The sequence below is a fragment of the Melospiza georgiana genome, chromosome 25, assembly GCF_028018845.1.
Source record: "Melospiza georgiana isolate bMelGeo1 chromosome 25, bMelGeo1.pri, whole genome shotgun sequence".
NCBI lineage: Eukaryota > Metazoa > Chordata > Aves > Passeriformes > Passerellidae > Melospiza > Melospiza georgiana.
In genome coordinates, this window is record NC_080454.1 from 2,313,344 (window position 1) to 2,336,758 (window position 23,415).

General features: G+C 48.0%; 1 protein-coding gene and 1 pseudogene across 1 annotated transcript; one reads left to right on the forward strand and one right to left on the reverse strand.

Annotated features, from left to right (window-relative positions):
• Positions 1 to 23,415, reverse strand: part of LOC131093333 (zinc finger protein 850-like) — a 628,085-nt pseudogene that overhangs the window by 142,853 nt on the left and 461,817 nt on the right.
• On the forward strand, positions 20,081 to 21,028 carry LOC131093448 (olfactory receptor 14C36-like). The gene has a single exon (XM_058040613.1). It carries the CDS (start codon positions 20,096 to 20,098, stop codon positions 21,026 to 21,028), a length of 933 nt encoding a protein of 310 aa, XP_057896596.1. The 5' UTR covers positions 20,081 to 20,095.

Genomic DNA, 23,415 nt, shown 5'->3' on the forward strand with positions numbered 1-23,415 from the left:
AGAGAATGCCAAAGGGAAATACAGGACAGGATAGTGCCCGTCTTCTGGTGCAGCAGTTCAGTGGTGTGCCCAGCTGAGTGGATGAACAATATATGCTCTACTGATTGTGCTTTTTTTTGCACTGAAGAAATGTGACATTTTCTAAATGTACTAGTCTATACATTTTTTTCCTAAAACAATTGCTTAAACTGCTTAAAGATGAACAAGTTCTGTTCAAGTTTCAGTGGGTTGTTATCATCTGGTTATTAAAATTATTAGGGAGATGCCTCTGAATTGCTGCAGCAGCCTGGCTGCCCTCAGATGACATTCTGGCCAGAAGCCTTGTGAGGTCACCCAGCACATTAGAGAACCCACACAAAAGGAATTCCATCCTTGGGGAGGGAAAGCATTTCCCTATGTCAGGTTGCACAAAGCTCCTGCTCCTGGACAATTCCTTGGATGGGGCATCCACTTCTCTGGAAAAACAGTTGCAGTTTTGTTCCACTCTCATCATTGTAAATTATTTCTTCCTTCTAAGAAATGTAAATCCAGCCTCATTCACATTAGAGATATTGACCCTTGTTCTGCCCCTGCAAGATTTGCCTGAAAATACCTTTGACATCTATTTCCCCATTTTCACAGACCTTGGAGAGGACCCAAACATCTCCCAAGATGGGGTTTGGAGGCCTTATGACATCACCAGCAGGGAGAGGCTGCAGGCTCTGGGCTCAGTGGGGTGGAGACTGAGGATAGAAAAGGCATAGCCTGGCAGGGGCTGAAAGGTGGTTTAGAGAGGCTGGAGCTTTTCTTCCTGGAGGATATAAGCATGAGAAGGAAACAATGGCACCAAGGGCAGTTGGGGAGGCCCAGCCTGGGCACCAGGAGAAAGGAATTTCCCTGGCAGGGCAGCCAACTTGGACAGAACTTTGGCCATGGCTGCTGGCCCTGGGCCTGAGGCCACGAGGGGACAAGTGACCCTTCCAGGGCTGGGGCCTCATTGCCACCTTGTCCCTGCTCAGCAGCCTGGCAGGGGCCGCCCCATGCTCCTGCGCTTGCCATTGCACATCCCCACATGCCAGTGCCCATCCTGGGAAGAGCCCTGAGCAAGGAGGGAGGGACAGGATCTGCCTGGCCAGGGGCTGGGTCTCAGGCCTTGGCCTCAGCATTCCTCAAACACATCCAGCTTTGCTCAACATCAGAGACACCTTTGCCTTGTTTGTCCCCAGCTATCATCACTGTCTCCAGTGTTCTGCTCTGCCTGGAACCTGGGAACCCTTTGTCAGTTCTGTCCCTCACAGGGATCTCTTTAAATAAACTTCAGTATTTCAATCTCACTTTGAGTTCTTGAGAAGTTTTTTGAGCCCTCTCTGAGGGACTGAGTCTGATGCAAAGAGCACCAAAGCCCCAGAGGCTCATTAAAATCCCTGTGCTGTGTCTGTGCTGCTGAGCTCCTGGCCCAGAGGCAGCTCCTGGCAAGGGCAGCGCTGCAGAGAGACAGCTTTGGCCAGGAGTGGCTCCTGTACACAGCCCAGCAGGGCTGGGGCACTGCCAGGGCCCCTCAGGGACACCAGCAGGGCACCGACAGAGCTCACAAGGGCTGAGCAGTGGCAGGGGCTCTGGGATGGCCCCGAGGGGGCTGTGTCACAGCAGCACCTCAGGGGCTGTGTCACAGAGCCACAGAGCAGCGTGGATGTCAGGAAGGGGCTGTGTGACAGAACTGAGTAGGCTGTGTGAGAGCCTGGAGTGGGGTGTGACATCACAGAGCTAGCTGTGACATCATAGATGGTGGCTCTGTGATGTCACAATGTGGGTTGTGATGTAGAGTATGATATCGCAGAGGAGCTGTGTGATGTCACAGAGAAGGCTGTGACTTCATAGGGTGACTGTGACATCACACAGCAGCTGAATGACATCATATGGAGGCGGCATTACATACCAGAGTGGTTGCGTGACATCACAGGGGCTGTGTGACATCAGAGGGGCTGTGTGACATCACAGATGGCTTTGTGACATCACAGGGGCAGCGTGACCTCACAGGTGGCTGTGTGACATCACAGGGTCTGTGTGACATTGCAGATTGAAGTGTGACATCACAGAACAGCTGTGTGACATCACAGGGGCAGTGTTGCATCACAGGGGCAGTGTGACATCACGGGGTCTATGTGACATCATGGGGGCTGTGTGACATCACAGGTGGCAGTGTGACATCACAGGGGCAGTGTGACAATACAGGAAATGTGTGACATCACAGGGGCTGTGTGCTGTCACTGGGGAGGTCACTCTGCCCCGGCCCCCCTCACAGTTCCCCCCAGAGCAGTCCAACCCTGCTCGTGCACAGTGGGGTCCCCTGTCCCCCCGGGTCCCTCCGGCCCCAGCCCCGCAGCCTCCCCCAGAGGATGTTCCACGAGATCAACCCCAGAGCCTGACACAGGGACAGGGGGACGGGGCCCTGGGTGTGGCACAGGGGGACAGGGACCCCCCGGCAGCGTCCCCGTGTCCCCCAGGGCCAGAGCCTGGGCCAGGGCTCCTTCACCCTGTTATAGATAAATATCATAATATTGGCTTTTTGCAAATATTAAAATGGATTTCATATGTGTGATGTTAAAGTAACTTTGTTGTAAAGATATCGTTCTTATTTCTGTTGTTAATTAAGCTTAGTGGAATTGCTGCTTGTGTTAAACTGCCTGCTTGGATGGGATTAACATCCAATGCACACAGGACACCTGTACAGATCTGCCAACTATCAGCACTCACCGTCTGAAGGCAGAGTGGACCAAGGCCCAAAAACTGGAGGTGATAAAGAGAAGGAGCCAAAACCACAGCCAAGAAACACACATGCTCTGAAAAGGCAGACCCAAGGAGGGGCCATGTAAAATCTTTCCTGGAATATGTAAAGTAGTTTATGGATATGCATGAGGGTCTATGAATATGCAACAGGTTGATGTAAGGGGAAAGGTATTTCAGGGGGATCCCCGAAGGTAACAGGGTGCTCCTGGCTGAGTGCCAAGATGCACCTGGCCATAATAACCTTTGCTCCATGGTCCTGGTCTCCAATTAAGCTTTTAATAAACTTTGTACATTTTCACAGGAGAGTGAATGTTTTTTTCACAAATGGAATCTCAAGGAAACAAGGGTCAGTTGTTAAGCCAAGGCTCTGCTGTGACCAAGTGGGGCCTCATGGGACACAGGTGACACTGGGACATTGCCAGATCTAGTAGGAGCAAGGATCCACTATTGCACAGTGTTACAGATGAGTAATGTCATAGTTGGGTCTCACAATGAAGAGATAGATATCATGTGTATGTTGTGTAGTGTTGTTATTGTCATCTGTCTCCCATAGCACTCTTTCCCCTCCCCTTGTAATGGCCTTGGTGGTTGGGGCATTTGGGGAGGGCAGGTTTGTCACTAAGAGGCACTGCATGGCTGTTGAAGATTGCAATGCAAGTTGTTTTCCATTAGCATCTGTATGGCAGATTACCTTTGTCAAGTGGGCAGTTTGCCTTTATCTCTCTCTTTGAGTGACCACATTCACACCTCCCTGGGGAGGGGACATTGCTGATAACAGACTATTGAATGTCACTGTATGACTGATAAGAACTGTAACATCCCATTGTTAGATGCTCCGCCCAGAGGGAGGAGCCAAGCATTCCTACCCAGATATAATCCAGAAGATTTTGAGACACCAGCACGGCTTTCTCCACTGGATTCCCCAGAGGAACAGCAGCTGTCCCTTCTTCTACTGGATCTTCAGAGGAGGAATACATCCTTCTCTACAGATTACCCTCGCTCCAACAGAACCACACCTGATACTTCAGGAGGACTGCAGCCACATTTCCAATTGGACTGCTACCAACACCCCACAGGGTGTCAGGTTGGGTTCTGACTCTGTCAGTGTTGTTCCAATGTACTGCATTGTTTATTCTATAGTTTATTTTTTTTCTTATCTCTATTAAAGAACTGTTATTTCCTGCTTCCATATTTTTGCCTGAGAACCCCCTTAATTTAAAATTTATTGCAATTCGGGGACGTGGGGAGGGTTTACATTCTCCATTTCAGGGAAGGCTCCTGCCTTCCTTAGCAGACTCCTGGCTTTCCAAACCAAGACAGATTTTGGCGCCCAATGTGGGCCTCGAGGGCACAGAAACCAAAAGGGAATAACAGTTATTGAGTAATCTAATTTTTTGTGTGTGTGCTGCTATAGAAACCTCATTAAGCAACACCATGTGGTCCAGCTTGCCCTGGTTTGGGTGGCACGTGATCGTGGCTGTATTTCTGCCATTTGTAGGCCTTTATCTAAACAGGGTCCTATAACCAAGGCTACTGTGTCTGTTATCTGGCTTGTTTTATGGGTGAATAAGGTGAGGGATTCATGGATTTTTAACTTCCTCTGGAAAGCAGGCACATGGATTCATACCTATCACACACTAACTGTATGTTTTTAGGGTTACTTTAATAATGGCTCCTGCTGTAAAGAAATGACACCAGGAAAAATCTTCTCCCAACCCTTTAACCATCTCTTTGGGTCCGCCCCACCAGTTTTTGAAGGATTCAGATCCACTCTAAATACTAAAGATATCATACAGTGGCCAGTGTTGCTGATAGGCCTGTTCTATTTAGCATTTAGAGAGAAGGGAAGATTAACCTGGATAACTACCCTGACACCTACCCCAGAACCTAACAAAGCACCAGAGTCTAGGGATGCTGCTGCCCCAGAGCCTGACCCTGCTCCACAGCCCACCTCAGATACAAACCAGCCAGATTGGGTGGGGGGTTCGGTGAACGAGATACATGAGATGGACCAGATGCTGAAGGAATACACTTCCCCAGCTGGTGAGAAGCCCTCCCCCCACTTGGAAGAGAGAGAGTCTAATAGTGCAGCAGCAGAACCCACAGATGTTACAACTGTCCAGGTTCCAGCTGAATTGCAAAGGCAGACACAGCCAGCAGCAGTTGCCCCTGTGGAAACAAGGAGATTTAAGATGAAAGCAGATAGGGGAGGGCCCTCAAAACCCACCGAGGAACCAGAGGTTGTGATCATCACTGAGTCCCTGATGTACGAAAGTCTCTGTACTCTGCACAAAGACATTGTACAATGGGGATGTGAGGCTTATACAACCTGGTTACTCTGGGTCTGGGATCTTATGGGTACAGGCGTCCAGTTGGAGGGTGGTAAGGCAAGGAATCTGGGACCCTTTACCCAGGACTCAGGTAACAATCAGGTTTTTATAAGGGAGCCAGGGTCCCTTTCCCTCTGGGAGTGGCTTTTAATAAGTGTCAGGGAGAGGTTTGTTCACAGGGAAAGAATAGAGGACCACCGCCATAGAATGCGCTGGAAGACTCTTGAGGAAGAGATCCAACAGCTGAGAGAAGTGGCAATATTGGAGGTACTCTTTGGGAGGGATGGACAGTATGATAATGACCCGGACAAAGTCAGATGCACAGGGCAAATGTTGTGGAGCCTGGCAAATTTGGGGCCATCTCAATACACCACCTCTATTGCAATGATTAATGCCGACATCAACCGAGAGACAGTGGATTCTGTGGCCAACAATCTTAGGAATTATGAGAGTTTGATCAATGGCCCGATGCAGGCTCATATCTTTGTGCCATGGTACAAGAACTCAGAGAGGAGATGAGGGAGATGAGGGAGGAGGTGAGGAGGAACTATTACAGCGTCCTGAGTGGGTCGGTGCTGGTGAGAGAGAGACGGTGAATCTTGTTTCTTGATCAGAAGGCTGGATTTATTGATCTATGATATATAATACATTATGACTATACTAATAAGAATAAGAGGAGAGAAGTTTGCAGAGCTGCTAGGCTAGCTAAGAATAGATAGAAAGAATCCTACAACAAAGTTATGTCCAAGGACTCAGTCCCCAGCTTGCATTTTGTGATTGGCCCTTAATTATAAACAAGAAGCATGAGCCAATCAAGAAACCCCTGTTGCATTCCACAGCAGCTGATAATAATTGTTTACATTGTCTTCTGAGGCCTCTGCCCTCCAGAAGATGCAGAAATCCGAAAGGATTTCTGTGAAGAAATGTCTGCGACATCTCACCTTTCTAAATTGTATAAAATAAAAGAAAAATGCTGATGTGGAATGAACAGGAAATTCCTTCACCTATAAAATATAGAATACTAACAAATCACTAAGACAATCCTACAATATAAGAAAATTGCAAAAAACAATGCAAAGAGAATTTAAGTCCATGCAGCTGAGTTTCAGGAACAGTCCAAGAACCGAAGTTGTTTCCCTTGGAATATCTGAGAGTCCTTTTTGGTCCTGAAAACAAACTTGCTGCAAAAAGAATCCCATCAATAGTTATCAAAAAACCATTGACAGTCACAACACAATTTTGAACAATTTCAAACAATTTGAACAACCTTGGAATGTCCTTTTCTGGCCCTTCAATGCTTCAGTGCTTTAGAGCTGCTGCCCGCTATTTTCAATCTTTTTTATTTAATTTAAATTTTTTTTTTTTTGATTGAAAGCAAAAGAGCAGCAGCCGAGCAGAGCAGTGCCAGAGAAGGAAAGGCCCTGGGGGCCCTGGCCCATGATGGACCAGGAACCCCAAAATTGGCTCACAAAGGGGGACCAGGACTGGTAGGACAAACCAGAATCCCCAAAAACATAAGGAGGCCAGGCAGTGGGCCCAGCCCAGGAACTATCTGAGCCCAACGGCCCAAGCCAAACCCATAAAGCAGGCTCTGCATTCTCACAGGCCTGAACCCAGCTGCCAGCACAATGGCAGCATGGGTGGTGACACGCTTCCTTTCCCCAAAACCACTGAGGCATGCCAGCAGCAGGGAAATAGAAGCCTTCCCCAGCAATCCCATCTGGGGTCTGGAGACATTTGCTCCCCACAGCAAACCAGCTATGGTCTCCTCCAGCTGTGCCATCTTCCCCTGTACTGCATTGGGTTTGTCTCTCATCTGCCCCATGGCTTCATCATCCCCATCCCCTTCGGGCTGGGGATCAGAGGCAGGGCTCTCGGGATGCACCTGCCCCCCCATGCCACTAGAACACAAGAGAGGCGGCAGAGATGGCAGCCTCCATGGGACAGCAACCGACAAAACACTCTCCAACCCGCCGAGAATGCTGATCTTAAAAACAGGCAGCCGGACTGCCGCAACAGTGAGCTGGCAGGCAGCCCCTGCTCCATGGAAGGAGAGACCGACACCCTCTTCCCCTGTCCCAGCTTCCCCAGCAGGGGCAGCCCCGGGACAACCCAAAACACTCAGGCGGGAAATCACACTGGGTGTAGGCGCAGCCACGGGCTGCTCCGAGGGTCCTGCGGGTTCAGCGCCGTTTTCAGCACCATCCTGAACAGGGACCATCTCGGCTTGAGGCGATGAGGAGGCCGATGGAGGCGGCGGAGGGGCCGAAGGAATTTCCTCCTCCGCTGAGCCGTAAGCTGGAGACAGATCCTCGTCGTTGCCTAGCAAGAGCTCAACTGGAACTGGAAGTACTGTCCCTTCTGCCATGTCAGACGCAGGTGCTGGCAGGGGCGGGGAGACTGGTGAAGCCGTGGGCAGGACCACCTGGAGAGGCGGAGACGGGATCTCCTGGAGAGACGGCTCTGGCAGGGGCGGAGAAACCTCAGAGACCAGTACCGCCCCCATGTCTGAAGGAGGCAGAGTCTGAGAGGCCGGCTGTGTCTTGAGTGGCGCCGCCTCCTCCCATCCCCCCGGAGAGAGAGAAGGGGGAGGAGGAGAGCAGCTCATCTGCGCAGGCTCCTCCGGAGAAAGAGTAAAAAAAACTTCTTCGTGCGGCGAAGTTTCAGCCCCCCCCGCCATGAAGCAGTGGGGGCTGGGAAGCAGAATGTCCTCCCCCACTGGGTCTTCTCCCAGGGACGGTGGAAACGGGGCCTGTCATAACAGTTAGAAATCTATTGAAAGATAGCTGCTCTGCGTTTCAGAACTGGAAAAATCTTTATAAATGCTGAGTAGATAGAAGGCAAAACACGTCCCTGGCTCCAGACGAACTGAATAATCGAGTCCAGGCATTCCCAGACAAAAACATCCAAAGCATACAGGACATCAGTAAAGAACCCAAAAAGCTTTGCCCATCGAAAGAACTCATAGAGATCTGTTTTTGACAGAAAGAAACCATCTTCTCTATACCAGTGTTTCCAGAGGGCAATGATATTCTCCTCTGAAGGAGTAAAAGGAACCTCTTCCGGCAGGGCATGTGTCTGCCATACGAAAAGCCCCAAACTGCAAAGGGCTGGTTCATCAGGGATAGAAAACCCCACAGTACCTTTTGAAAGAGTCCAGCTTGCTCTGGCCAGCTCCAAAGGTCTGCTGCTCTTTTCCATCATCTTTCCTGAAGGTTTTCAAGAAGAAGGTTCTCTTTGTGGTCAGCCTTGGCTGTGAACTCTGTCCAAATCAGGATCTTCAGTTCTTCAGCTCCTGGCTTGAATCCACTTTTGTGGTCACTTCAAAGCAACCATCACAAGCTACACATACAGGATTTTTACCCAGTGCAGCAATTTTGCTCCTCTGGTCTTATCAAATTAATTTTTGCTCTGACACGAGGGGTCACCAGATATTACAGCGTCCTTAGTGGGTCGCTGCTGGTGAGAGAGAGACAGAGAATCTTGTTTCTTGATCAGAAGGCTGGACTTATTGATCTATGATATATAATACATTATGACTATACTAATAAGAATAAGAAGAGAGAAGTTTGCAGAGCTGCTAGGCTAGCTAAGAATAGATAGAAAGAATCCTATAACAAAGTTGTGTCCAAGAACTCAGTCCCCAGCTTGCATTTTGTGATTGGCCCTTAAATTATAAACAAGAAGCATGAGCCAATCAAGAAACCCCTGTTGCATTCCACAGCAGCTGATAATAATTGTTTACATTGTCTTCTGAGGCCTCTGCCCTCCAGAAGACGCAGAAATCCGAAAGAAAGGATTTCTGTGAAGAAATGTCTGCGAGAGAGGAACAGTACCCTCATTGCACCAGTGCGAGTCACAGGCCCCAGAGTCAGAGTCCAACGTTCCCCAGCTACAGAGAGAGGGTACACCCCATGAGCTGACCTGTGGTTTTTTCTGCGTGACCATGGGGAAGACATGGGAAGGTGGGATGGAAAACCCACTTCTGTCCTGGCAGCACGGGTGCGTCAACTCAAGGAGAGAAACACTAACCAAGGGAACTCCAGTAAAGTGAAGGTAGCCTCATCCTCCCATGACCAAGCTGCTGAGTATGATCTTTTAGATGCCCTGGAAGGTACCTCTACCATGTATGCCCAGGGTTAGAGGGGCCGTGCTTCTAGCCAGGGAGAGGCATGGGAAAACTGGATTTTCTGGACGGTGTTGGTCAGATAGCCTGGCACGTCAGAACCACAAAATTACAATGCTTTAGTTGATACTGGTGCACAGTGTACCCTAATGCCATCGGGACATGTGGAGGCCGAACCTGTTTCCATTGCCAGGTTGACAGGGGGATCACAGTAATTGACCCTGTTGGAAGCCGAGGTGAGCCTGACTGGAAAAGAGTGGAAGAAACATCCTATATTGACGGGCCCAGAGGCCCCGTGTATCTGGGCATAGATTTCCTCCGGAATGGCTATTACAAGAACACAAAGGGACTCAGATTGGCTTTTGGCATAGCTGCTGTGGAGGCAGAAAAACATCAAGCAGTTGAACACTTTGCCTGGACTATCAGAAAGCCCATATGCAGTAGGTCTCCTGAAGATGGAAGAGTAACAAGTGCCAATTGCCACCTTGACAGTGCACAGCTGGCAGTATCGGATGAATCAAGATACTGTGATCCCCATGCACAAACTGATCTGTGAGCTGGAGACCCAAATGGTGGTCAGCAAAACCCACTCACCCTTCAACAGCCCCATCTGGCCTGTGCACAAATCTGACAGAGAATGGACATTGACTGTGGACTATTGTGCCTTGAATGAAGTGACTCCACCGCTGAGTGCCGCTGGGCCGGACATGCTGGAACTCCAGTACGAGCTGGAGTCCAAGGTAGCAAAGTGGTACACCACTGTTGACATTGCTAACACATCTTTCTCCATTCCTCTGGCAGCAGAATGCAGGCCTCAGTTTGCTTTCACCTGGAGCAGCATGCAGTACACCTGGAACCGACTGCCCCAGGGGTGGAAGCACAGCTCCACCATCTGCCATGGACAGATCCAGAGTGCACTGGAGAAGGATGAGGCTCCAAAACACCTGCCGTACATCGATGACATCATTGTGTGGGGAACATGGCAATGGAAGTGTTTGAGAAAGGAGAGAGGATTATTCAGATTCTGCTAGAAGCTGGTTGTGCCATCAAGAAGGGCAAAGTCAAGGGACCTGCCCAAGAGATTCAGTTCCTGGGAGCAAAGTGGCAAGATGGATGGCGTCAGATTCCCCCTGAGGTCATCAACAAAATCACAGCTATGTTTCCACCATCCAGCAAGAAGGAGACACAAGCTTTCCAAGGCGCCATAGGCTTTTGGAGAATTCACATCTCCAAGTACAGCCAGATTGTGAGCCATCTTTACCTGGTCACCCACAAAAAGAACGCTTTCCACTGGTGCCCTAAGCAGCAACAAGCCTTCACCAAGACTAAGCAGGAGATCACTCATGCGGTTGCCCTTGGCCCTGTCAGGACAGGACCAGAGGTGAAGAATATGCTCTAGTCTGCAGCTGGGAACAATGGCTTGTCCTGGAGCCTTTGGCAGAAGCTGCCTGGGGAGACTCGAGGCCAACCACTAGGATTTTGGAGTTGAAGCTACAGAGCGTCTGAAGCCAAATACACTCCCACAGGGAAGGAAATCTTGGCTGCCTATGAAGGAGTTAAAGCCACTTTGGAGGTGATTGGCATGGAAGCACAATTCATTTTGGCACACCGACTTACCAGTGCTGGGGTGGATTTTTAAAGGAAAGCTTCCCGCTACCCACCACACCACCGATGCTACATGGAGCAAGTGGATTGCTCTGATCACACAGCTTGCCTGTATTGGAAACCTGAATCACCTATGGATTTTAGAGATAATTACAAACTGGCCAGAAGGGGAAAACTTCAGTCTCACTGATGAAGAAGAACAAGAGCACAGGCTGAAGAAGCGCCTCCTTACAACCATCTACCAGCAGAAGAAACACGCTATGCTTTTTTCACTAATGGTTCCTGTCACATTGTAGGGATGAACCGGAAGTGGAAAGCAGCCGTATGGAGCCCCACACAACAGGCTGCACAAGCTACCAAAGGAGAAGGTGGATCATGTCAATTTGCTGAACTCAAAGCTGATCAGCTGACCCTGGACATTGCTGAGAGAGAGAAGTGGCCAAAGCTCTACTTTTATACTGATTTGTGGATGGTAGCCAATGCTCTGTGGGGCTGGCTGGAAATGTGGAAAAAGACCAACTGGCAGTGTAGAGGAAAGCCAGTCTGGGCTGCTGATGAATGGAAGACATTGCCATTCAGTTGGAGAAGCTACCTGTGAAAGTCCGCCATGTGGATCATCATGTCCCCAAGAGTCAGGCTAATGAGGAACACTGAAAAAATGAACAGGTAGACCAGGCTGTAAAGATAAGGGTGTCCAAGATATATCTAGATTGGGAACATAAGGGAGAGTTATTCCTAGCTCAATGGGCCCATGATGCCTCAGGCCATCAGGGCAGGGATGCCACCTATAAGTGGGCACGAGACCGAGGGGTGGATCTAACCATGGACAGTATTTCTCAGGTTATCCATGACTGTGAGACATGTGCTGCCATCAAACAGGCCAAGTGAGAGAAGCCCCTGTGGTATGGTGGGCAGTGGTCCAAGTACAAGTATGGGGAGGCCTGGCAGATTGACTACATCATACTGCCCCAGACACACCAGGGCAAGTGCTACGTGTTGACCATACTGGAAGCCACCACTGGATGGTTGGAGACCTACCCTGTGTCTCATGCCACTGCCCAGAACACCATCCTGGGCCTGGAAAAGCAGGTCCTGTGGAGACATGGCACTCCTGAGAGGATTGAGTCAGACAACAGGGCCCATTTCAAGAACAGCCTTATCAACACCTGGGCCAGGGAACATGGCACTGAGTGGGTGTACCATATCCCCCATCATGCACCAGCTGTTGGGAAAGTTGAACAATGCAATGGACTACTTAAGACTACCCCGAAGGCACTTGGCAAGGGAACTTTTAGAAATTGGGAAGTGAACTTAGCATAAGCCACCTGGATGGTCAACACCCAAGGGTCAATCAATCAAGCTGGTCCTGTCCAGTCTGAACCCCTGCACACAGTGGATGGAGACAAAGTCCCTGTTCTACCCATGAAAGGTATTTTAGGAAAGACTATGTGGTGGATTATTCCCACCACAGGCAAAGACAAACCCATCCATGTGATTGTTTTTGCTCAAGGACCTGGTTACACTTGGTGGGTAATGCAGAAAGATGAAGAAAGCTGTTGTGTACCACAGGGAAACCTAGTCTTGAGTGAGAACTGTGTGTAAGGTTTCATTGTGATGCAGATGGAAATAGAATAAGGCGTGGATAATGTCCTAGACTGCAAGGTAATGTGTGTGTTCTATTCCTTTCTGTTAGAGGCGTGGCAGTTATCTTCTGTTAATTGGGAAGTTTTTCTTTATCTCTTCCATAAACCAGTCCTCCCTCAGAGGAGACATCTGCTGTTAATGGGCTATTAAATATCATTGCAAGACTGATATACATCATCCCACTGTGAGATGCTCTGCCCCAGAGGGAGGAACCAAGCATTCCTGACTGGATGTATTCTGAGATTTTGGGATGCCAGAACAGCCTTTCCATAGGATTCCCAGGGGAACAGCTGCCCCTTCCACTGGATTCTCAGAGGAGCAGCAGCCTTTTCCACTGGATTCCTACAGGAGCAGTTGCCTTTTCCACTGGATTCCCAGAGGAGCAGCAGACTTTTCCACTGGATTCCCAGAGGTAGACCAGACCTATCTACACCACCTCTGGATATTCAGAGGAAACCTACACCCTTCTACAGGACCACTGCTCCAACAGAACCACACCTGTCTGCCGAAGACTGCAGGAAGAATGCAGACACTATTTTCATTGCACTGCATGCAACACCCAGACCCCCAGGGTTTCAGGTTGTTTTCCAACTCTGTCAGCATTATTTTGTATTACTGCATTGTTTATTTATTTTTTTCTTCTTCAATAAAGAACTGTTATTCCTGCTCCCACATCTGTGCCTGAGAGGCCCCTTAATTTCAAAATGATAACAATCCAGAGGGAGGGGGTTTAATATTTTCCATTTCAGGGGCAGCTCCTGCCTTCATTAGCTGACACTTGTCTTTTCAAATCTTGACAAGGGGAAGGTTTCAAAGCCTCAGTTATAATGTAAATAAAGTTTGAAGGAGCAAATAAAATAGGAATTGGAGATGTTCTATTAGTTCCAGAAGCAGGGTGAAATTTATTAGGACAGGATTTACTAGTGCAGTTTGACATTGGAGTGCTCCCAGAGAAAGGGAAAACGGTAGTTAAGCTTCTCCAAGTAAGGGAAGAAAATGGGGAGAAAATTCATGAGATGATGTGGGCAAAAATGAAAAAGTGAGATAAATTACACATGAAACCTATAGTAATGAAAATAGTTAATGAGAACTATCCAGTTCGGGTACGACAGTATCCACTCTTCCTGGAGGGGAGATGAGGACTGCAGCCACTGATCCAGGACCTACTTGGGGAGGGGACCTTAGAACCATGTATATCCCTCCACAATATACCCATATTGCCAGTAAAGAAGTCAGATGGGACTTACAGGCTTGTCCAAGATTAAGAGAAGTGAACAAAAGAACAGTGAATCCGTACCCAGTAGTGCCTAACCCCTCTACACTACTGAGTAATATCCCCCAAGCACACCAGTGGTTTAGCATGACAGACCTAAAAGATGCTTTTTGGGTGTGCCCACTGCCAGAGGAAAGTAGGGGTATATTTACCTTTGAATGGGAAGACCCTGATTCTGGGAGGAAGTAACAACTTTGGTGGACCGGGTTATCCTAAGGGTTTTCTGAACCCCCAAACCTCTTTGGTCAAACCCTAAGAGGAGAAGTAATACAGCTCTTCTCCATTAAACCTGAGACAAAGCTCATCCAATGTGTAAATTATTTACTTCTCTCAGGACAGGAAGAAAAAGAAGTTTGGGAATCTACCATAGTGTTGTTAAATTTTCTGGGGGGCCAAGGACTTCAGGTATCAAAAGGGAAACTGAAATTTGTAGAGAGGGAAGTAAAATTCCTTGGACATGTGATTTGTCAAGAGACCTGGAGGCTGAATCCTGAGAGAATTATGGGGATAGTCTCACTCCCACGACCAAAACCTAAGAGGGAAGTCAGAAGGTTTTTAGGCCTGTTGGGATATTGTAGGCTATGGATTGAAGGATACATGAAGGCCATCCAATTCTTGTCTGAAAAGTTAGTGGAGGAAGAGATTAGGTGAGTAAAAGACGATGAACAAAAGTTTGAAGATTTAAAGGAAAAATTAGTCAGTGCACCGGAACGGAGTCTTCCTGCCTTAGTCAAACCCTTCTATCTGTTTGTAGATGTAGAAAGAGGGGTAGCACATGGAGTGTTAGCCCAGGACTAGGGAAGATCCGGGAAACCAGTGGCCTGTTTATCAAAACTGCTAGACCCTGTCAGCCGGGCGTGGCCAACCTGCATTCAGGCTGTGGCAGTGACTGCCTTACTCATAGCAGAAAGCAAAACATTAACTTTTTGGGGGAAACCTGAAGATATATATCCCAAACTCAGTAAGGAGTATCCTGAGCCAAAAGGCTGAGAAATGGCTCACTGATTCCTGAATGCTAAAGTATGAAGCCATCTTAAGAGATAATGGTTTAGGGCTGATTGTGAGTAACCAACTCAACCCTGCCCAGTTTTTGGATAGAGAACCAGATAAGGAACTAATATATAATTGCCTAGAGGTTATAAACTATGAAACTAAAGGAAGAGAAGGCCTAACAGATCAAGGACTCCAAGGTGGAAAGCAATTGTACATTGATGGAAATGATTGTACATTGATGGATCTTCACGGGTAATAAAGGAGCGCAGGGTATGGGGTACGCTATTATGCATGAAGGGTTGGTAGCTGTAGAAAAGGGAAACTGGTCAGCCCAAGGTGTGAGTTGTATGCCCTAAAAGGAGCTCTGGAAAGATTAGCATGGAAAAGGGGAACAATATATACAGGACTCAAAATACGCTTTTGGAATAGTACATACCTTTGGAAAAATTAGGGAAGAGAGGGTGCTATTAAATTCAAAGGGAAAGGGACTGATTCACAAAAAAATTGTCTTAGAAGAGTTAGAAACCTTACAATTACCAGAGTAAGAAGCAGTGGTGTATGTTAAAGGACATCAAAAACAGGCAACTCAGGAAGTGCAAGGGAACAATTTAGCGATTTAGAAGCTAAAAATGCAACTGAATCAGAGACAGAAAACTAATGATGGTATTAACACCTATGAGTGAAATGCAAAAAGTCCCCATGTTCAGTGGGACAGAAGAGGAAGAACTCCTTAAAATAGTAGCCAAGAAAGACAACAAAGGGAAATTGATAGTAGCAGATGGGAGGCAAATGTTGAGGCAAGCCCCTTGCCAAGAAAATGCTGGAAGGCATACATGGAACAACACATTGGGGTACACAAGTGCTAAGTGATCAACTTCTGAGGGATTGGGGTTGCATAGGAATTTTCAGAATAGCTAAGCAAATAATTGAACAGTGTGTGATAAGTTAACAAGTGAATAAGAAAATCATGAGGAAAACACCCAGAGGAGGGTGACAACTAGCCTTAGGTCCCTTCCAAAACATCCAAGTAGGCTTTACTGAGCTTCCCAAGGTACAATGGTGGAAGTTTTTGCCAGTTATAGTAGATCACATGATTCATTGGGTAGAGGTGGTACCCACTGTAAAAGCCAATGCCAATGTTGTGAATAAAACACTTCTAAAATCAATCATTCCCTGATATGGGATGGCAAACAGGATTGATTCAGACTAGGGAACTCATTTCACATCGAAGATATTGCAGAAAGTTTTCCAGGCCCTGGGAGTGAAATGGGAATTACACACTCCATGGCATCCACAGAGTTCCAGTCAGGGTGAGAGAATGAATTAAACTCTTAAAACAACTCTAGTTAAGCTAATGACTGAAACCCAAATGTCATGGATAAAATGTGTCCCTTTGGCCTTATTAAGAATTAAACCCAACCCCAGTCAGATCTGGGGGTGTCACCCTATGAAATGCTGTTTGCGTTACCCTTCCTGACCTCACCCCAGAAGGTTGCCACCTATGAGGAAAGGGAAGCCGATGCCAAGAAATAAGTTATGTTTATAGCAGAAACCTTAGAAGGGCTAAGACATAAAGGGACAATTCCTCAAAGTACCACCCTGGATTTCAGAATCCATAATATTATTCCCAAGAATTGGGTGATGATTAAGTCATGGAGAGATCAGCCTCTAACTCCTCAGTGGGAAGGTCCCTTTCAGGTATTGCTCACCACCGAATCGGCTGTGCGAACTGCAGAGCAGGAATGGACTCATGGCAACAGAGTCAAAGGCCCAGTAGAAGAACCCAAAGAGCTGACTATAATATCCAGGCTGGGTGAAACAAGACTGACTCTCAAGCAGAGACTGAAAGACAACCAGAAAAACACCAAGATGATCAAAAAGAAGAGTCAAGCTTCCACCATCCAGCTCGAGAACTGTCTTCCTGTTTTCATGGGTGAGAATTACCAGCATCTGTTGAGGAGAAGTACACAAGGAAATGAAAAAGGTAATGGGACAAAAAGGGTAATTATTTTCTTTAAGAAAATAAGACAAAGGAGGAGGGCAAGACCAGGTTGGCCCCTTTGTTTGCTACCAAGAAGGCTCCATAGTGCTGCTGCGGGTAGCAACCCCATAGGCATGGTAAGGTAGGGACAAAAGGCCATACCAGACCTCTATCATTCCTCAGTTGTCTTTTAATTAAACAGGGACAGGAGGGCAGGAACAAGTTGGCCTCTGTACTCACTCCTAAGATACACTGACTATGGGTAGCAACTACATAGGAGTCAAAGCCATACTGGACCTTTCCGATGCCCTTTCGTGCATTCAAAATGAGTGTGTCTAATGAAAAACTCAGATTATTTTGTTCTGTTCCCACTGTCCTTACCCATCTCAACAGATGCTGGTATGACTCAGTCAAGAGTGAGAGAAAATTTTTTACTTAATTGAGAAAAAAGACTTATAGAAAAAGAAAAGGGGGGCTTATTATAGATGAGTAGTCCTATGGCTGACTATCTCAATTAAGGTGTGAATATTAAATATATGTTGAGAAGTTTTGTGGATGTGTAGTTATCCTTCCCCTCTCCCTTGCATTGTTATCGCAGGATGGCCTCAGTAGTCGGGGACTGTGGGGGGCTTGGCTTGTTACTCTGGCAGCACCTGACCTCCAATCAAGCTGTAAGACAGTGATCTCCACCACTGGACAGTGAAGAAGGAGTCGATTGACAAGACTTTGAGAGGGGCTAGAGGTATAAAAGACAGAACATCCATTTTGTAGATGAGCACACAGTGACAGAATCCATTTCTCCCGGTACTGTATCCTTTTCTTTATTCAGTCTTCTGTTATATTATGATAAGATCTTAAAAAAAGCATTTAAATATTTGAAAGAGAAAATTGTTTCTCACATTAGGTTGGGGAATGTGGGGCAAGGTTGTCCACACTGGGTCAGGTCTCAAGGTGAAACTTCTCTGACCTGGCCAGACTTCCTTGGGAGTGGTACAACATCAATATCAATCACAGAATGCTGCAATCACCTCTTCCCCAAAGAGAACAGTAATAAAATACACTCTTTAAAACAGGATTACTTATTTCTTCTATGCTCATTGAAAGATTTCTCCACAACTGTAAATGGAAAGCTTCCTAGAGAAGAGCAGTAGAGCAGAGGGAAATGAAGGTAGAGCCATGGTTTATCAGGAGTTGCCTGATCCTTATGAGCCACACTGTGCATTTGGAGCTGAGCCCTGGAACCTCAGGGCCTGAGAGGAGGTTGCACAAACCTTTCCAGTAGTCAAAGTCAGAAGAAAAGCCGCAACGTGTCTCAAGGCATGAATAGGTGAGGACCACTGAGGTCCATCCCAAACACAGGCTCCTCATGGGCTACTTGGAGGAGAGAATTTGAGACCAGGTTGGCAAAAAATACTCAGTGTGGAAAGAAAAATCCAAAGTACCTTAAAAAACTAGAGTATCTCAAAGTATTAATGAGCCCCACTGAGTGTCAGTACAAAGCTCTTAAAAGACTCATTAAAGCGGATAATTGGAGCCATGATTGCACAAACCTCCCACAGAGTCTGTATCAAAAGGGAAACACCAAATACCTTAAAATTACTGAAGTAGCTTGAAGCATTAATGAGCCCACTAAATGTTGCTACTGACAAAGCCTCTCCAGGGACTAATTACAGCAGAAAATTGGAGGCCATGATTGAACAAAGCTCTCAGAGACTCCAAGGCAAAAGCAAAACCCAAAGTCCTTTGAAAAACCTGTAGTCTCTGCAGGGAGCATTCAGGAGCCCCCAGGGCCATTCCCGACCAAGGCTCCCCAGGGACTCCTTCCAGCAGATCCTTGAGGCCACTGGTATGTGAGCTAGGGGGGAATGCTGAGGGCAGGACAAGGGGCTGACAGTGCCCAGCCTGGCTGGGGCTGTGCCAGGAGGCCTCAGTACCTCAGGACAAGGTGTCTCCTCACAGCCCTTGGTGGCACAGACCCTGTTGTGACCCAGGGCACCAAGGTTTGGCTTCTCTTTGTCCCCACCTGTCATCAGTGCTTCCAGTTCTCTGCTCTGCCTAGGGCCGGGGACACTTTCTCAGTGGTGTCCCTCAGTGGGACCCATTAAAAGTTCAAGGAACTTTGGAGTTGGATTCTGCCTTGGAGTTCTGGAGAGGTTTCTTCAGCTCCCTCTCAGGGACTGATGTTCAGGGCCTGAGCACAAAGCCCCAGAGGCTCATTAAAGTCCTTGTGATATGTCTGTGCTGCTGAGCTGGGCTGGGCTCCTGGCACAGAGGCAGATCATGGTAACTAAGAAGAGCTTCAAAAGCACATTTCTCTTGATGAGAAGCTCTTCTGCCAGCCCAGCAGGGCTGAGGCACTGCCTGCAGACACCCCAGGCACAGCACAGAGGCACAGAGAGCTTCAATCAGTCAGGGCTGGGAAGGTGCTGAGAAGTGCCTGGGGCAGAATCACTGCCAGCCCTTGGACCTCTGGCTGCAGGACAATGCAGCTGCAGCTCCTGGAGCCATCTCCTAATGGTGGAACATCCCAATGCCTACAGACCCTGTGAGTACATTCTCTGATTGTCTCTTGAGCAGAGCAGCCAGGGGTGCCCAGGGCTGTCCTGCAGAGCAGGGTCTTGAAGCCCAGGGCGCTGTGCTGGGGCAGGGACTCTGCTGCCTGCCAGGGACATCTCTCAGCCAGCCCTGGCAGCTGTTCCCAGCACTGGGGGACAAGATCTTGGTGGGAGGAGACAGCTGGTAAGGCTTGGAAGAGTTCTTCTTTTGTGGTGAGGATGCTGCATTGTTCAGGACTGCTCCCAGCACGGCATTTAACTGCAGAACATTTACAAGTAGATTACACAGGGAGCGCAGCAAGGCATGGGCTACATAAAAGGGCAAATCTTGCTTTTTAACTAAACTGCTCTGAGTTGCCTGGATGGTAAATTCCACATAGATATTGATCTCCCAGTTCAGGTTGAGAATTAAAAAAAAAAAAATCACAGATTGAATACAAGAGGCAGTGAGAGAAATCAGCACAGGGCCCCTCACAGGCAGCATCAGTATTACCTTCCCAGCCTCCTCAGGGTTGCTCTGATGTTACCATCAGAGCCTGCATAGCCAGAGCTGCCCCTGGGCAGTGCCTGAGCTGAGATGGGTCTGCAGGGCAGAGCTGGGCCCCCAGGTCTGGGCTAAGCTCTGGCAGCACTGGCAGGGCCCAGCCCTGGGCATAGGGAAGCAGCTGCTGGCAGGGACAGCTTGAGGCAGCAGAGCCCTGGGCAGGCAGTGGGGGGAAAATGTCCTCTTTCTTCCCAACTATTCCATGATTACTTGTCCTCTCCAAACCCAACTATTCCATGATTACTTTTTTTACAGGTCCCCATGCCAAGGCATTGCAAATGTCCAACAGCAGCTCCATCAGGCACTTCTTCCTGCTGGCATTGGCAGACACGCGGCAGCTGCAGCTTCTGCACTTCTGCCACTTGCTGGGCATCTCCCTGGCTGCCCTCCTGGGCAACGGCCTCATCATCAGCGCCATAGCCTGCGGCCACCACCTGCACATGCCCATGTTCTTCTTCCTGCTCAACCTGGCCCTCGCTGATCTGGGCTCCATCTGCACCACTGTCCCCAAAGCCATGCACAATTCCCTCTGGGACACCAGGAACATCTCCTACTCAGGATGTGCTGCACAGGTGTTTTTCTTTATGTTTTTCATCACAGCAGAATTTTATCTGCTGACCATCATGAGCTACGACCGCTACGTGTCCATCTGCAAACCCCTGCACTATGGGACCCTTCTGGGCAGCAGAGCTTGTGCCCACATGGCAGCAGCTGCCTGGGCCAGTGTCTTTCTCTATTCACTGTTGCACACAGCCAGTACATTTTCTCTGCCCCTGTGCCATGGCAATGCCCTGGGCCAGTTCTTCTGTGAAATTCCCCAGATCCTCAAGATTTCCTGCTCCAAATCCTATATCAGGGAACTGGTGCTCATCACAGCTAGTGTGTGTTTAGGACTTGGTTGTTTTGTGTTCATTGTTTTCTCCTATGTGCAGATCTTCAGGGCTGTGCTGAGGATCCCCTCTAAACAGGGACGGCACAAAGCCTTTTCCACATGCCTCCCTCACCTGGCTGTAGTTTCCCTCTTCCTCAGCACTGTCATGTTTGCCTACCTGAAGCCCCCCTCCATGTCCTCCCCATCCCTGGATCTGGCCCTGTCAGTTCTGTACTCAGTGGTACCTCCAGCCCTGAACCCCCTCATCTACAGCCTGAGGAACAAGGAGCTCAAGGCTGCAGTGTGGAGACTGATGACTGGATGCTTTCAGGAACATTAAACTGCTGGTCAAATTTTGCAAATCACATGTAATAAAAGTCATCTTTGATACTTCTGCTTGGTTTCATTTTGGAGGTCTTTTTTCCTTGTTTTACTTTTTAATATTGTCCACAAAGAACTGTCATTGTCTGTGCAATTTCTCATTTGGTTTCTCTCCACCTTCCCTGTAGCCCAAGACTGTGTCAATGAGGGGCTGCACTCTCAGTGGTTTTAAAGGAACTAAAGGATCCCCCAGCAAAGTTTTCACCACAGATGCCCTTTTATTGCCTTCTCTGGAGCTGCAGCAGCAATGTCTGTGTGCAGAGCTGGGGGCAGATCAGTGCTGGCCCAGCAGCTGTGCCCAGCAGCAGCAGCACTTGGTGTTGCCAGTGCTGCTGCCGTGGCCCTGCCCCGCTGCCCTGGTGGCCCTGGTGTTGCTGCAGGGCCTGAGTGCTCTCGGGGCCGGGCACAGCCCTGGGGGTGGCAGTGCTGGGGCTGCAGCAGGGACAGGCCATGGGCACTGCTGGGGCAGCACTGACGCCTCAGCCCAGGGCCTGGGGGCTCCAGGCTCCTTGCCCAGACCCTCTCAAGAACACAGCCAGGCCAATGCTCAGCACAGAAACCGCCTTGAGCAGCCCCAGGCTGGCTGTGGGCAGGCTGGGGGAAAACAGCATGGCTGGGGCTCTGCAAGGGCACTGGGGCAGAAAGGAAGGAGCAGCAGAGCAGGGGCTGATCCATCCCCAGTGTGCTGGACAGCCCAGGGCAGCATCCCAGAGCATCCTGATGGAGATGCCAACAACATCCCCCTCTGCAGCCCTGGTCTCTCCCCCAGCTCACACAGGTGCCCCATCCTTGCAGGCACAGACACGGCAGCACTGCCTCAGCAGCCCCTGTTTACATTGCACAGAGCAGGGAGAGCACCCCCATGCTGTTGCTGTGGGGACATTGTTATGTTTTCCCAATTATCCCATCAAAAAAAACCCAAACAATATTAAAGGTAGCGACAATTTTGATTGAATAGTTTAGAAAATATATAAATAAGGGATAATTTGGTTCAAATAATAGCGCATAAGAAAAAACAACCTCTGGGTACAGAAGGCAGGGTTCAATGACCCTTGCCACTTCACGTACAAGCTTGCCAAGTAAAAGTTACCCCTTATATGCCATGTGTCAATACCATCTCCTCCTATTTTCAGTTCGTCACTTTTCTGTCTCCGCCTTCATTTCCACCTTTACCACGCATGCGCCACCACTCGGTTTGGTGGTCGCACAAGTCTTTGGGGGTCGTCACTAATGAAGGCCCTGTAGTCTTCTTCGTTGTCCATTAATTCACCTTTGGGTTACACATGCACACCAAGCCAGTACAATGTAAGCCAAGACTAACATATCACTGCATCTACATATCAAGGCAATAAATCCCTTGTAATTAGCATTTTCTTGGGACCGAACCAGGTTCTTGCTCATTTTTAGCAACTGTATCTTCAGCTTCTTTCCTGTGGTTCTCGAAAACATATGCTGAGAAGGGAGTGGGGGGTGGGTGGAGCCCCTCCTTTCATTCTCTTCTTTGGCATTACAACTTTTAACTATTAACTATTTTATTATTCTCAAATATTAATTACTGTATCAATATTGATTAATGTTTCAATTTCTATCAGCACGAATCATACCTATTTATTACAATTCCCCCATTTCTCTTTTTGATCATTATGATTCGTGCTGTATTTAAAAAGCTGTATCCTGATATCTTTTATATTTTTCAGAATTTTGGTTTTCTCGTTGTCTCTTTTCAGCTTCAAACTTTTCCAGCCTTTCTATTACTGTTTCTAGTCTTTCACACTCTCTTTCAAGTTTAGTTAGCATTTCCTGGTCTATTTCAATCTTTTTAGGTCCTTGTTCTTTAACAGGCATCAATTTAGCTTTTAATACCATTTTAGATCTTGGTTTTCCTTTTTCTGCTGACTCTGAATTTAGAGACATTGTTGTAATCTGCATCTTTTGAATCACTGAGTGAATTAGCCTAATAAAACACAAAATCAAACAAGGAAGAAACAGAAGTCTCAGAATTGAGCATAGCAACATGAAATCTAACTTTTTCCACCAAACATTTCCAAAGAGGTTACTCCACCAATCTGCTTTCAAGATTGAATTCCACTTCTGTACCGGCACATGAGCCACCCTTTTAATTTCCTGTGCAAATTCTGTGATAGCTTCCCCATAATCATCAATTTCTACACAGCATTCAAATTCATTAAGTCTTCCACAAACTCCTTCTTCTGCTAACAGATAGTCTAGGGTGATCCTGTTTTGGTACACAAATGCCCGCATTTGTGTATATTGCCTGGCCAACATTTTGAAAGCACCGGAGGTGTGATTTGACACCACCTCCACTACTGCTTGGAGCTTTATTAA

Coding starts and splice junctions, on each gene's coding strand:
- LOC131093448 (XM_058040613.1), top strand. CDS start 20,096: ATGTCCAACAGCAGCTCCATCAGGCACTTCTTCCTGCTGGCATTGGCA.